The sequence below is a fragment of the Oppia nitens genome, unplaced genomic scaffold (assembly GCF_028296485.1).
Source record: "Oppia nitens isolate AA-2021 unplaced genomic scaffold, nextdenovo-longstitch-racon4-pilon3 scaffold1_pilon_pilon_pilon, whole genome shotgun sequence".
NCBI lineage: Eukaryota > Metazoa > Arthropoda > Arachnida > Sarcoptiformes > Oppiidae > Oppia > Oppia nitens.
Window position 1 is genome coordinate 6670133 of NW_026533199.1, and position 14668 is coordinate 6684800.

Genomic DNA, 14668 nt, shown 5'->3' on the forward strand with positions numbered 1-14668 from the left:
ATTAATGTTTATTAAAATTAGATATACATTTAATTATATGATAAATATATAATTTATAATTACGAAATATTTAGTAAGTTATATGATTTATGTTAAATCTAGAAATAATTTTATAACATTTATTAAATAACTGTTTTATGACTATTGTAATACTGTATGATATTATTTGTTAAAAACTTATTGTTTGCACGAAGTTATACTACTGTATAAACTTTAAAGTATTAAATTGGAATACATTTAAAATTTATCGATAATTGAAATCTCAGTTATAATTTTCAAATCAATCAACTTTTGTGACATTAATTTGTTTAAAATGTCTAAAACTGAGACAACAACTGAAGCAAAGACATCATCAAAGACAGAGTCGACACAGGAATCAAAACCTGAGTCAAAGTCTGAAACCACTGCAAACCCATTGGACACAACTCAACCAAAAACTCCTTTAAACTCTTTTGAAGGCTTAGTCTTTGGTTTGGGTAATCCATTGCTTGATATTAGTGCTAACGTTGAGCCAGAGTTCCTCAAAAAGTATAGTCTTCTGGCAAATGACCAGATTTTGGCCACAGAAAAGCACAAGAATATGTGCAAAGATATGATTGAGAAATACAAAATGGATTATTCTGCCGGTGGATCCATACAAAACACTCTTAGAGTTATGCAGTGGTTCTTTCAGAAAGTGCCAAATGTTGCCACTTATATGGGATGTATTGGAAATGATGGCAACGGAAAGATTATGGAAAGTGAAGCAAAAAATAATAAAATAAATGCTATCTATTTGGTAGACAAGACTGTGTCAACCGGTGTCTGTGCGTGTCTTATAACAGACAACGGAAAGAATAGGTCACTAATTGCTTATTTGGGCGCAAGTCTTAAGTTTAATATCCAACATATGCTAACTAATTACCAATTCGTCCAAAAAGCCAAATATATCATAACTTCTGGTTATCATTTGACTGTCAGTTTTGAGTCAATCATGAATTTGGCCAAACATTGTGAAACCAATGATAAAATATTTCTATTTTGTTTGTCCGCTCCATATGTCTCAACAAAACACTCCAAAGAGTTGCTACAACTTTATCCATACATTGATTACTTGTTTGCAAACGAGTCCGAGAGTCGCGAGTTCTCCGAAATGATGAATTGGTCGACACATGAGATCAAAGAGATTGCATCACTAATGGCTGATAAAGATATCGAAAAGAAAAAGAGAGGAAGAAAAGTGATTATAACTCAGGGAAGAGCTAATGTTTTGTTGGCATATTCTGGTGATCCACACATCAAAGAGTTTGATATAATAAAAGTGTCGCAAAACAAAGTGATTGACACCAATGGAGCCGGAGATGCATTTGTCGGTGGCTTTTTAGCCCAACTCATATGCGACAAAACCATTGATGTCTGCATTAAATGCGGTAATTATGCGGCTTCTGAAGTCATTCAACAGTCTGGATGCAAATTTCCAAAAGTAAATAAATTTAAAATCTAATTTTCAGTCATTTATTTACATAATTAAATAATTTTTTAACAAAAAAAAATCTCATTTAAACATTTCATAAACTTAATTGTAAGAATTAAAAATAAATTATTTATGTTATGTATTATTTAAATCAATATATATATATATATATATATATATTAGAAATTGTGTTTCATATTATATTTTCATTAAATTTTTTTCAAAACCATTATAAATAGCTAATTAAGTATTAACAATAAAAAATTTAATAAATATAAATAATTATAAATTGCTGTAAATATAAATTTTATATTAAAATATTCACAAATAGTTAGAATATTCATATAATTTACTAATAAATTATTGGTACAAATGTTTGAACAAAATGGCAATTCATAGCATAAAATATATATACCTTCAAAGCACTTGTTATATAAAATATGAATCAAACAGTTAGAAGTGTTGCTTCAAACTCGTATCTAAAACAACTTAACTGCAAATGCATTGATTGTTCAAATGAATTGAGTATTTTGTCGACCAAATTGTCGTTGAAGTCATAGTCTTGAGTCGAGAGACAAGTTAGACATTGGTTAAGCTTTTTGTCTGATAAAGTGGTTAATTCTCTTCTTGAGTGACTAAATGCCAGTCGAAGAGCACCGATATCTATAATTGATTGAAGACGTGCCGCGTCTGTGATTTTAGTTGATATGCTATCATAGAGACGTTCAATCTCTTCGAGAGCCGACTCTATTATACAATACATAACTTTCTCGACAAAGACGGGTGCGATTTGATAGACTTCTGATTGAATTTCAATCAAATTAGTTAATATTTCTTTGATATAATAACTGACATCACTTGGCATTTGATTGGAAGAAAACCATTCGTTGCCAAATAAATACATCGCCGGTTCAATGGCACCAATAATGACATCGCATTTGCGCTCAATATACTGATCAAAAAGTCGATTCTCGAGATCTCTAAACTTATTTTGTGTTATTTTAATCACTAAACTCATGTCAGGATAACCAAACTTCTCAAATGATTCGTGAAGTCGAGGAATGACCTGATTGTATGTAAAACTACAGTTACATAACACTATAAGAGTGCGATCTTCTATTAGAGGAATAGTTTTGGGCGTCGAAGACGGAGAATTTTGTGGAGTCGACACTGTCTTCTCAAGTGCGCATATAAACGATTGAAGAAGATTTTGAGCCAACTGTTTAACTGATCCCTGAACGTTGATTTGACTAAATATATCGGTATCATCACTACTGCGAACTTGAATTATAGTTTCGCGAACTAATTGTAAGATTTCGATAACTTTACATTCATATAGAAGTGGTAATTGAGTTCTGGCTCCGACCATATCGTCCAAATCCATTTCCCAGATCTCCTTTAAATGCAAATTCTTTATTTCAGCGGAACATTGATTGAACAAACAAATCATAGAATGGACGCGAAGATCAAAAATCAATTGATTTAATGGTTTCAATACATTGTTGTTTGGATTCGACGATAACTCAAGTTTTGATAGATTTGAATAACAAGTAATAACAGATCTCAGACAGTATGGCAACCAAAGAACAAATTGCTCATCAATTTCATAACTCCATGGCTGGATGTGAGGCATGTTTTTAATAGAATTGGGCAAAACTGCAGCTCTCATCTCATCACAAAGTATTTGGATCTGCTTTTCAACCATTTCTTTATAAAAGATATCATCCTTTGCTCTCAATTGTTCGTATGTTTCTCCAGCATAAAGATCTCCATTAAGATAAACTGTTCCCAATTTGAATAAATCAGGAAAAAAGTTGTTAAACAAATGGGTTAACTCATCAACAAATTGTATTTGTTGTGGAGCTTCTACTGGATAGTCAACACTATCTTCATTATCACTCATGTCATCCGCTTCAATAGCAACAGTCTTTGTTTTTGAATTTTTATGCTTTTCGCGGCACTTATCGATTGAATATAATAATGTTTGTTTGATTGTCTCAATTGAATGCCAGGCCGGGTCTCCCGGTTGGTCTAAACTAATTAAATAGCGTATCAGTCGCTTCACTTCATCAATATTTCGGTTTTCATTTTGACTACAACTTTGTCTCAACTTTTCATTTAACATAACTCTAAACTTTTCAATCCTTTGAACCACTTCTGAGTAAACTTTTTTAAAGACATTTACAGATGAATTTGAAAACAAAGATTTGGCGCGACTAAAGTCATTGATCACAATATCGTAATCACCTTTAAGTATACTTTTATCAATATTTGACGGAAGATTAAACAAAAAACGATATCTCTGGAGAACGTTAAGCGCATTACGGGTGGAGTCGGCCTTATCTTTACGAGAAAGGATGGCATCAAATATGGCGTGCGCTTCTTCTGTCGATTTACGGATCAATTCATCGACTTTCGCATTCAAATCGGGTCCCACTTCTTGTTTATCTTTTTTAAGAGCCAAATGTAATGCTTTCAATGCGTCTAAACATTCAATAACTGGTAATACATTACTCTTGAGAAAAGTCACCGGAGCTGAGGAAGCATTTGGTGTCATTTGTGTCTCACATTTAGCCCGAAGTAATTCAAGGCCAAGTTTAAGATCATTAAAAGAGGTATTGTTGTGATGCTCTAACAAATACCAATTGGGAAGGAAGTGATCGGATGTGATATTGGCGTACGTTTGAGGCAATGCTTCGGTCGCTTCGGGAAACAACTCTCTAAACAACGAGTCATTGATTTTAGCACTTCTAGTCTTCGATGGCGAGTCTTCATCAGTACAGAGACCCAATGGATCGTTAGAAAACATCATCGTTGGAGATGTCGACCGATGTCTGACATTCATCTGATGAAAATCATTTTCATCGATCCAAACGGCCGAGTCTTTAGTGGGACCGACAATCTCTTCATATCCCTTAAACTGAACGGTTGATGAGCCGATGCCACCACTTTTGGTGGTAACGATGACATCACCTAAACCTTTACAACGACCCGATCGACTGATAATCTTTTGCGGTGATAACCACTCGCTATACATAATACAGTCAACGCCGCAGATGTGGACACTTATGAGGTCGTCCTGTGAAAGGCCTAAGTTCTCGCCGCGAATCGTAATCTTAGTTCCCGGCGGTCCCTCTTTCGGTGACAAACCCGTAGTCTTCGGACAACTCATCGTTTTGGTCATCAATTGGTCTCACAATTCAATTAATAACTCATTTAATGAACAAATTTATTGATAATTTTGTGACACTTTTTTCAGTCACTTTTAAGAGGCGTTTGTTGTCATTGAATGCTATTTCACAACAAATCCATTCAATTAATGAGTTTTCAATAAATTCCGATTAATTGCAAAATTAATGCATTATTTTTGTTCCCCTTTTTTCAAATAAAACTGTTGTTTGCATACAAACTGTTCAAATAAATTAAAACATCAAAACCTTAGATATTGTGTCACATTATATATGAATAATAGGAGAAAAGTTATTTTGATTTTTAGATTAGACGTCACACAAACCAAACCCATACTAATTGTAACTATTAATACATAAAATCTAAAAAACATWAAAAGTTTTATAACAGAAAAATTTAAATGATTTATATTAAAAAATAACAATTATTTTAATTTAATAAAATATTTTGATTGAAATAAATGACAATAAAATAATATTTAATTGATTGAATGTATGAACGGTTTGGTTATTTGAATGTATTAAGTGTGCAATAGGTGTGCATTAAATGCCATTTTAGTTATGATTCGTTGTTTTGCTGTCTATTGTGTTCATTGATTGCCTGTTAGTTCGTGTCTCTCATCCTATAGTAGACTAACTATCGGTTCTCTCAACACATCATTCGTTGAAATCATTTGACAACAAATCTCATCAAATATTTTGGCAAATATTTGATGTAATCATCAGTTTTGCAATAATTATTGTCAACAAACAAAATCTGTGACAACATCTGATCGGACAGTCTTAAGACGTCGTGTCGACCGCAGTGACCACTCGATATGTCCGACGGCTATAACCATTCGGTGGACACCAATGTCGCCAATAATAGCGAAGCCCAACAAATGCTCGACAACTTCTGGCACCGAGAGATAGATAACATCAAGAACTTGGGTTTGGTATGTCTTATCTGTTATTATCACTCAATCTATTCATCTTTGGTCACCACATACTCTCTCATTGTTCACAAATTTCACATTCATTTGTTTGCATTGTTTTTATGCATTTAAAACCAATTTCAAAGTTGTTTTAATTATTTTTTTAAAATTAAATTTATTGTTAATTTGTTTACCGCTGAAGAATGACTTTAAGAATCAGGAGTTGCCATTAGCTCGGATTAAGAAGATTATGAAATTGGATGAAGACGTTAAGGTATGTTATAAAATGAAATAAGTCATCGATGTTTAATATAATGTAAATGATGTCCAAACAGATGATATCAGCCGAAGCGCCCGTTCTGTTCGCAAAAGCCGCTGAAATATTTATTACAGAAATCTCATTAAGAGCTTGGATTCATACAGAAGATAATAAAAGACGAACACTGCAGAGGAATGACATAGCGATGGCCATCACAAAGTACGATCAGTTTGACTTTCTTATTGATATCGTTCCCAGAGATGAACTAAAACCAACCAAACGTCAAGACAACGAAACTCTCCGCTCAGCGGTCGCCACAACGCAAGTACCTCCAGATCAGGTGCAGTACTACTTGCAATTAGCACAACAACACAATCAGGCTCTTCAACATCAGGGCCAACCAACTCAACAAATTCAGATCTTACAGACCGGTACCGCACCTGGAGGTCAGCCACAATTTACTGTATCACCGCAATTGGTCCAAGTGCAGATGCCGACCAATGCTAATAATGCTGGAGGTGATGGACAGAACGTGACCGCATCGGCATCACCTCAAGTACTCCAAATCTCTGCACCAAATGCTTCAGCTAATACACAACAGAAGGCAGGAATTCAATTCATTCAACAGTTAGTTCAAACCAATGGAGGAGAGCTGGTTCAACAACAGATACCAATTCAATTATCTGCTCAACAAATTCAAGCATTACTTCAGAGTCAAACAGGAGGTCAGGCGGGAACTAATCAACCAATTATATTGACTTCACCGTTACAACAGGCAGTTTCATTGCCTCAATACCAAATTGCTACGAGTGGTGGCACTCAGTACCTCCAAACYGTTGTTTCGGGCGCAGCCACTAATGTGACCACTGGTTTGACAGCACATCAAACCGATATTAACTCATCCCCACAATTGGACGAAGAGTCCAACGAGACTTAACGCACTTTATATATATTTTTTATTATAAATCTCACAAAACTGTTACCAAATCATTGACTCATTTTTAAATAATTATATAATACCTTTTGATCTCATATTATTACTGTAATATTTTGTAAGATTGTCTAAATTTACCTAATGTTATATTATCCTAAATATATACAGAAAGGTGTTAATGATTATCCAGGTTTTTTCAAAATTGAATTACAATATATGTTAATCTACTGTAGATCAACATTGTTTATCATACAGTATTACAGATGAGTTCAATATTACAATAATACTGTATAATTGTAAATTTATATATTGTAATATCAAAGAAGCAAACTTACGGTAATATTACAGTAATAATTTGAGGCCAAACGGTACTTCAAAATCATAAGTTAAAATAAAGTTCACATTTTATATAATGTATTCAATTGTTATTAATATTGATAACTGTTTGCCTTAGGATAAGCAAAATGATAATATGATCAACAAATTAATTCAATACAACTTTATTTTTTTACTCAAAAATTAGTTACAAATAGTGATCAAATTATACGCCAGACTTCTTAGAATTGAAGTATTCTTTGAGGAAATCCATGGCTGGCGTCTCTTTGCCGTAATCTTTAACGACAACACAACTACATCCAACCACTTTGCGTGCCTTCCCTTCTTTGTCAATCTTGCAAAGACCGGCCCATTCGCCTAACTTCTTGTTGTCGTCAACTTTGATCAAATCGATCTGATGTTCAGCACAGAGAGCTTCCACGAGTTTCTGATACATCGGTTCATCGCAATTGGTGGCCAAAACGCACAGATGTGCCTGTCGTCTACCAATTCAATCATTAAGATATTATTAAATATGTATTTATCTGTTAATCTATATTAATGTCTGGATTTGTGTATTAATAAAAATCAGATTAAATTTAGGGTAACGAAGTCCGGAGATTATCCTCACAGATATAAATCAGAAGAGCGAGTCCTGACATATGGTCATCATTTGTAATACTATTCACTCAAAACTATTTGTCTATAAATTCATTAAAAGTAAATCACATACTTATCCAATGCTTTGGCCGCTTCGTGAAGACCTCTGGCCAGACCGTCGTGAGTCAATGACGTCTTCAAGACTTCTTGTAGAGCCATATTCACGTCAAGAATAGGTGCGGCCGCTGTAATGGGCGCCGAAGTCTCTCTGTTRGACACATTAGTGGACACAAGTTATACTATTAGCCGATTGCCGATACAATTAGATAACACGTGTGCCGTACATACCCTTCATTGTCCGACATTGTCGTCAGTTTATCAGTGGTTTTAACTAAACAACTGAAACAAATCAAAGACAAGGATATCAGTCAGTGTTTTATATAAATTATTGATTTATAAAACAATTGTAATTAATATTAAATTTAATTACAATTAAGTTAAGCAAACAATTACTTACAATCTATAGCATAGCACACAAGGAAAAGGAAGTTAATCTATATATACATACAAAACATCAATTATGTCAGTCATTGATGTTTGGCATCAAATACAGTCAAATACAGTCAATCATGTTATTAGTATCGCTAATAATCTGATATTTAATTTATAATTTAATTTATAATTAATTGTCAGTATTTTGTTATAAATAATAATTTTGTTAATTGCTGTCAATTATAGTTTGTTTTTATATAACTTTATAAAAATTTATTTAAAATTAAATTATATATAAAATATTCTACAAATTCTATAATTTAATAAACAATTCAATGAATTCAATATAACATTATCGATAATTAAAATATTGTAGCACTTCGTGGTAATTAACAATACAATTAAAAATTTATATAATTATTAAATTGTTATATAATATGCGATCAAAAAAACTATTTATACAACAATTTGATTAATATTATAAAAATAGATTCAATTTTAATTAAGTTTGCAAAAGTTAATTCTCAAAAATAAGTTAACATTTATAAAAATATGGCATTAAATAAATTTATATAAATTATTAGTTATTAACATTAATTTCAGTGACTTTGACCCCAAGTTTATTGAGTTCTTCTTTGGCTTCTTTGACAGCCTTTAAATAAATTAAATTATTAAAAGATTGAATACATAAATATATAATCAATTTATACTTCAATGTCATCCCATTTCTTGGAGTTCTTATATTTGCCGATCACTGCAATCATCAAACTCTTTGCCCGATTGGTGTCGCGATTCAAAGCAATCAAAGTCTTCGCAATCAAAACTTTGTTTTTTGAGTAGAAGTCACTGTCGAGCTCTTCGGCTTTTTCAAGAGCCTGAAGACCAACTTCGAGATTAGCCTCAGGCAGTGACCCGTATATAGCAGCTGAAGATTAATTTTATTGTTAAAAGTATTATAATTAAAAACAAATACAAAGTTGATTACCGGCCACTTTTCTTTCAATCCATGAAACTTGATTACAAGAGTAATGCCACTCTCCTAACAAATAATGAGCGGTGGGATCATTGGGTGAGTATTTGATGGCTTTCTCCATATGTGTCCTAACATTCAATACTTGTTGTATTTTCTCTCGCGTGCCCTTAGCTGAAGACACGGCGTTCAATAAGATTGCGGCCCACTTAAGCAAATRTTTGACATTAAGTTAGTCTTAAATTATCACAATTAGTATTAAAAAGCTAACCTTATGAGCGGGTCCGCACTCATCGCACAATTCAATTGCTTTGATGACATGTCTGTGCGCTTCTTCGAGCAAAACAATCGCATCTTTACTATTATTAGTCTCTCTTTTACTCAAATGAAACTCACATCTGGCCACTCGCCACAAGACATCGTGATTGTCATACCAAGAGGGCTGTGATTTCAATATCTCATAGAGTTTGTCGAACTCATTCTCATCAAACAATCGATCCATTTCTTCTAAGATTTGTTTCTCTTCGAGTTTGTGGTCACGACTGCCCCACGCCTTCACCACAAATGGAAATGTTATGGCAATTGACATCAATTGTCGGGTAAATTCAATATTTCTATATTTTGACAAAATTGTTGATAATATAACCGACTTATTGCCATATTTTGCAAATTCTGTCAAATTTTTAGTCTTTGATATAACTCTTTGAAAGTTTATAGTCTTGTCTATGATTTTAAAAAACTGCAAATATTTAAGCACTACTTCTTTAGCCATCATTTCGTTTGTTTTAACCAAACACTTGTATTAATATTAAGTTTTATTTTTAAAAAATGAAATTTTTATCTCAAATAATTAACGATTGTGACTATAAAAGTGTCAAATTATTTTCATAATGAAATTATTATATACTTAATGGCGATTACTGTATGAAAAAGTAGTTGTCTTATCGCTAATAATGTACAGTAACTGAGTGTCAGTCAGTAAACTCCAAAGTACTGTAATATGAATGTATCGATAGCTACTGTAGTGATAGTATAGATCATTGAATACATACACAATAAAAACATMAAAAAAACTATTGTAAAACATTGACAAAACCGGCTCTGAAAACAACTTTTTGTGAGTTTGAGCACTGATTCTGGTGTTTGAGTCTGAGTTGTGATCATATCCTTGAAAGTCATCAGAATATGCCTTTCATTTGGTAACAACACATATAAATACCAATCATTTCTATCATTTTAATCACTTTTACGTCAGGAAAATCCCATAAAATATTTATTAGAAACTTCTAAAAAGGTTAATAAAATCGGTTTCCTATAAGTTGTTGGAAAATAAAGTAATGAAAAATATTATTTTATATTTTATTTATTTTAAAAAACAAATGAATTTAATTCAATTTTTATCAAATGGTATAAAATAATACAAATTTTTCCTTATCGATAGCAAAACATAAAATACTTTATTTTAATTATCTAAATATATATAAATTGCTATCATCACAAAAATTTATAATAAATATGTATTAATTATGATTCATAATCGCAGTACAAAAACAGCCGTCTATTTTTGCATTTAAGTACTCATACAATATTTAATATTATATAATATTATTATCGAAAAATTATTTCTCGAATAAAAAAGTATTTTTTTAAGTGTATAAAAATGATTGTAAAATGACATCAATATTGTAATTCTCTCAATACTCTTAATGACATAAATAGTAAATAAATTAATAAAAAAGGCAGTTATTTAATAATAATAATAATAATTATTATTTTCACTTAAAATCTCTGATCAGAAAATAGCGGCATTAAAACAAATCAAGTTTTGTTCAATAATTCACTTGTTTTGCTTTTAAAAAGATTTGCTGCACTTTTTAAGTCAATTTTATGGTTACTTTGAGCCCAAAAAATAAATTACTTAATTTGACAAAAACTACTGTATTTACAATAAACAAAATTATGTATAGAATATATTTATATTTATATAATATTTCGTTGCTTTTAATTAATAATCAACTAATTTATGAAATCAATAGGTAAGGAATGATAAGATGATCGAAATAAACATTAAAACTCTTCGGCATCTCTATAGTTAGGTTCGGCCGACACTAAAAAGTCATCGAAAAATCCGTACAAATACTCAAATGTTGGCCTCTTTTCGGGGTCCGCTTCCCAGCAGTGGATCATTATATTATAGACAGAGTCGGGACACTCACAGTTGGACGGCTTTGGCATACGGTATCCCCGCTCTACTTGTTCTATGACCTCACGATTATGCATACCTTTAAACAAATTATAGACATAATGTTAAATTGTTGACAACAGTAATCAATGTAAAATTTGTTTCAATTATTTATATACCCGGATATGGGACCTGTCCATGGGTTATAAGTTCGTATAACAATATGCCGTAACTCCAAACATCAGATTTAATAGAAAATCTTCCGTAAAGAGCCGCTTCGGGTGCCGTCCATTTGATGGGAAACTTAGCGCCCTGTCTAGCGGTGTACTCTGAGTCCTCAATAACTCGGGCCAAACCAAAATCAGCGACTTTGACCACTTTATTTTTATCTACCAATATATTCCTGGCGGCTAAATCTCTGTGAATCAATTTTTGACCCTCAAGATAAGCCATTCCACTGGCAATTTGTGCGGCCATATCTAAGAGGTCATGTATTTTAAGAGCCTTTCCTTCTTTGTTACGCAAATAATCTAAAAGACTTCCGTTGCACATGTATTCAGTGATTATAAGAAGCGGTTCCTCTTGTGAACAAACACCGTATAGTGGGACCAACTTTTCATGTCTACACTTTCGCATAATAGCTGCCTCTTCAAGGAATGCCTGCGGAGACATCGTTCCCGGTTTTAATGTCTTTATGGCCACTTCTTTAACACCTATTACCAATAGTTAGCGTTAGTTTTAATGATTAAAATTTATGCGTTTGATTGTCAATACCTTTAAACTTTCCGTAATAAACTTTACCGAAGTTTCCTCCGCCTAATTCACGAGTAAATTCCAAGTCTTTCCTATCAATCTCATCCTTCTTCAGCGGCCAAAAAGTAGGTTTAGATTTAGGACACGCTTTTGTTAACTCATGACAGAGACCATTAGCCCCTTCAGTATAATAGGTGACTAACTCTTGTAATGTACTGAATGTCTTTCTTGTGGTAACATAATAGCCTCCGTTGTCCATCGCYTTGATCTTATAATGCTTAACGTGATCACCTTTATTTTGATCCCAATCTCGTATTGATAGTGAATAAGCACCTGTGTATCAATTACCGTAAGAAGAAATTTTAATAAATAAAATAAATTACATTAAAAAATCTCAAGTATTACCCGCCGTTTGTTCACTATTTCTAATAAGGAAAGTACCCCTCGGGTTATCACCCAAAAGAAGTAATTTTTCGGCCTCTCGTCGGGAAATTTTACCAAAAAACCATCTGTTAATTAATAAATATGTTATAACTTATTGATAAAAAATGTAAAATATAAGACATACTCTTCCATTTCAATGGCTTCTGAGACCACATAATTCATAGGTATGTATCCCTTTTGATTGTTAGTCATATGTTTAGCTAACCACCAGTCGGGATCACTATCGTCGAGGACATGGAGGCGCTCGCCTTTTCTGAATGAGAGGTCGCCGTCGTCTTTGGCATTATATGTATACAAAGCAATGACTACTTTAGAGTGCGATGACGATGGCGTGCGGTTCACGTGTGAGTCCGCCGAAGAACTATTGCTGTGTTTGGCGTTTTGTACGTTTGCTGACACCGATGACAGAGGCGTACGACAGTTGCCGTGAGAGTCACCCGACTTGTGATCATCTTTTGATCGATAATTGGCACCTAATCGAGGATCCAAACCAAACTGATCCTTACCATTGCTGGCTATATCACCGTTTACTTTATCACCAGCGATACAGTTACCCATTATATCAGATAATACTAAACAATACTAAAAATATATACTAATTATACTAAACATAAGTAATATAAACATAAGTAATGATATGTTGAAAATGTGTTGTCAATCAAATCCAGTCTAAACTCTCTTACCTTAATATAAGAGTTAATTTAAAACTTATGACAAGTTTACAGTATATTACAGTATATTATTAATTAATAGCTTAAGTATTCATATGAAATACCGGTGCGAATCGGGTCAGTACTCACTCACTCACTCATCACAATATATTACACAAACTTTTTTGTATATCATATTATAAACACTTTATATTTAATTGTCTTAAATGACAAACATATAAAACATATAAAACATAGGATATTATGATAACAACACATATAACTTAATGTTAATAATAATATTAATTATTACAAAAAACATTATTAAATATTTATTTTTAAACCACAATTCAAATTGTTTTGTAAATAAAACATAAATAACATTAAATGGCTTCTCCGTGGTCTCCCTGAGCTCAGACTCTATTAGGTTTGTAACATAAATCAAATTACTGTACAAACTGTACATACTGTCAATGCTATGCAATACAGTGTAGGCCTACTTACCTAACCTAACCTAATCTGGTTTAGGACTCATAAACTAAACTAAACCTAAATTATAATAGAAATATAGAAACAATTAATAAATTGTTTTCTCAACAATCAATGCAATCATTTGACTGTATGCTGTACTTTGCATATACTGTATATTAATAGCAATTGTAGCTTTGATAGTGCTATCACTGATAGCCTACAGTATAACATTAATTATGTTTCAATCTAATAGAGGGTGAAATCACTGTTTCTACTTTATAGTGAAGGTCGGAACCGAACGTTGGGTTCGGGAAATGTCTAAAACCGCAACCATTTCGGTTCGGTTCCTATCACAAGATTTCGGTTATTAATAGAATGGTTTGATTGACGGTTTMGAATTTTGAGATGTTTTTTAATTTAAATACTTATTAATAAATATTACATTTAAATACTGTATATTATTCTAAATTTATATTTACTGTAATATATAGTATATAATTAAAATACAGTAAATATAAACTTTAAAAATTAAATGTACATTTCTAAAAAATATATGCAAAACAATATTTAAATTTATTATTATTTAATTAATAATTTAAATAAATAACTGTTGATTCGGTTCCAGTTTCTCGGTTACGGTTTGAGAAATTTGCTTCGGTTCCTACCTTTACTTTATAGTACTTTATAGTACAGTATTGTATTACAGTATAAATTTATATCCATTTATTTATATAGCAATAAAAATATAGTTTTAATAAATTATTAAGTTTTATGTTGTCTTCACTATTAATAATAAACTTTTTTATTTAAAACTTACAATTGAAGACACTTTTCGGTGTAAATCTGAGGTCATTATAAACGCCGAATCGGATTGAGTTGTATGGTATGGCAGACATAACTAAATTATATTTATATCATATTATTTGTAAAAATATGATTATATTTATTATTTTTGTTAACAATTGGTTTAGATATTGTCTTAAATTGAGAATATATTTGGTTCTTGTAGCGTTTACCGGTCCTGGGAATCCCGTATAGTGATG

General features: G+C 32.0%; 6 protein-coding genes across 7 annotated transcripts; 2 read left to right on the top strand and 4 right to left on the bottom strand.

The window, feature by feature from the left end:
- The first annotated feature begins 235 nt into the window (after window positions 1-235).
- Window positions 236-1483, top strand: LOC128966435 (uncharacterized). Its single transcript, XM_054313286.1, has one exon. It carries the CDS (start codon window positions 314-316, stop codon window positions 1481-1483), a length of 1170 nt encoding a protein of 389 aa, XP_054169261.1. The 5' UTR covers window positions 236-313.
- Window positions 1484-1898: 415 nt separating this feature from the next.
- Window positions 1899-4783, bottom strand: LOC128966436 (exocyst complex component 2-like). The gene has a single exon (XM_054313287.1). It carries the CDS (start codon window positions 4635-4637, stop codon window positions 1899-1901), a length of 2739 nt encoding a protein of 912 aa, XP_054169262.1. The 5' UTR covers window positions 4638-4783.
- A 450-nt stretch (window positions 4784-5233) lies between these two features.
- Window positions 5234-6821, top strand: LOC128952561 (nuclear transcription factor Y subunit gamma-like). 2 transcript variants are annotated; one of them, XM_054297972.1, is made up of 4 exons: window positions 5234-5576; window positions 5758-5829; window positions 5891-6154; window positions 6233-6821. In XM_054297972.1, the coding sequence occupies exons 1-4, from the start codon at window positions 5460-5462 to the stop codon at window positions 6749-6751; spliced, it is 972 nt and encodes a 323-aa protein (XP_054153947.1). In that variant the 5' UTR covers window positions 5234-5459; the 3' UTR covers window positions 6752-6821. The 2 variants fall into 2 exon arrangements, with proteins under 2 accessions (XP_054153947.1, XP_054153946.1); XM_054297971.1 differs by having other exon boundaries at window positions 5891-6821.
- A 379-nt stretch (window positions 6822-7200) lies between these two features.
- Window positions 7201-8208, bottom strand: LOC128952571 (40S ribosomal protein S12-like). The gene is made up of 4 exons (XM_054297986.1): window positions 8181-8208; window positions 8012-8062; window positions 7797-7931; window positions 7201-7566 (listed from the first exon to the last, which is right to left on the bottom strand). Exons 2-4 carry the CDS (start codon window positions 8026-8028, stop codon window positions 7290-7292), a joined length of 429 nt encoding a protein of 142 aa, XP_054153961.1. The 5' UTR covers window positions 8029-8062; window positions 8181-8208; the 3' UTR covers window positions 7201-7289.
- A 498-nt stretch (window positions 8209-8706) lies between these two features.
- LOC128952565 (regulator of microtubule dynamics protein 1-like) lies at window positions 8707-10206 on the bottom strand. Its single transcript, XM_054297975.1, has 4 exons — window positions 9397-10206; window positions 9141-9333; window positions 8866-9080; window positions 8707-8807 (listed from the first exon to the last, which is right to left on the bottom strand). The coding sequence occupies exons 1-4, from the start codon at window positions 9898-9900 to the stop codon at window positions 8736-8738; spliced, it is 984 nt and encodes a 327-aa protein (XP_054153950.1). The 5' UTR covers window positions 9901-10206; the 3' UTR covers window positions 8707-8735.
- An 892-nt stretch (window positions 10207-11098) lies between these two features.
- Window positions 11099-13366, bottom strand: LOC128952556 (tyrosine-protein kinase Src-2-like). The gene is made up of 6 exons (XM_054297966.1): window positions 13188-13366; window positions 12629-13086; window positions 12466-12569; window positions 12082-12393; window positions 11487-12020; window positions 11099-11407 (listed from the first exon to the last, which is right to left on the bottom strand). Exons 2-6 carry the CDS (start codon window positions 13060-13062, stop codon window positions 11193-11195), a joined length of 1599 nt encoding a protein of 532 aa, XP_054153941.1. The 5' UTR covers window positions 13063-13086; window positions 13188-13366; the 3' UTR covers window positions 11099-11192.
- Window positions 13367-14668: the final 1302 nt, after the last annotated feature.

Coding starts and splice junctions, on each gene's coding strand:
- LOC128966435 (XM_054313286.1), top strand. CDS start 314: ATGTCTAAAACTGAGACAACAACTGAAGCAAAGACATCATCAAAGACA.
- LOC128966436 (XM_054313287.1), bottom strand. CDS start 4,637: ATGACCAAAACGATGAGTTGTCCGAAGACTACGGGTTTGTCACCGAAA.
- LOC128952571 (XM_054297986.1), bottom strand. Junction 7,567..7,796: donor GCGGCCAAAGCATTGGATAA/GTATGTGATTTA, acceptor TTGAATTGGTAG/ACGACAGGCACATCTGTGCG.
- LOC128952565 (XM_054297975.1), bottom strand. CDS start 9,900: ATGATGGCTAAAGAAGTAGTGCTTAAATATTTGCAGTTTTTTAAAATC. Junction 9,081..9,140: donor GATTGAAAGAAAAGTGGCCG/GTAATCAACTTT, acceptor ATTAATCTTCAG/CTGCTATATACGGGTCACTG. Junction 8,808..8,865: donor AGAAATGGGATGACATTGAA/GTATAAATTGAT, acceptor ATTTATTTAAAG/GCTGTCAAAGAAGCCAAAGA.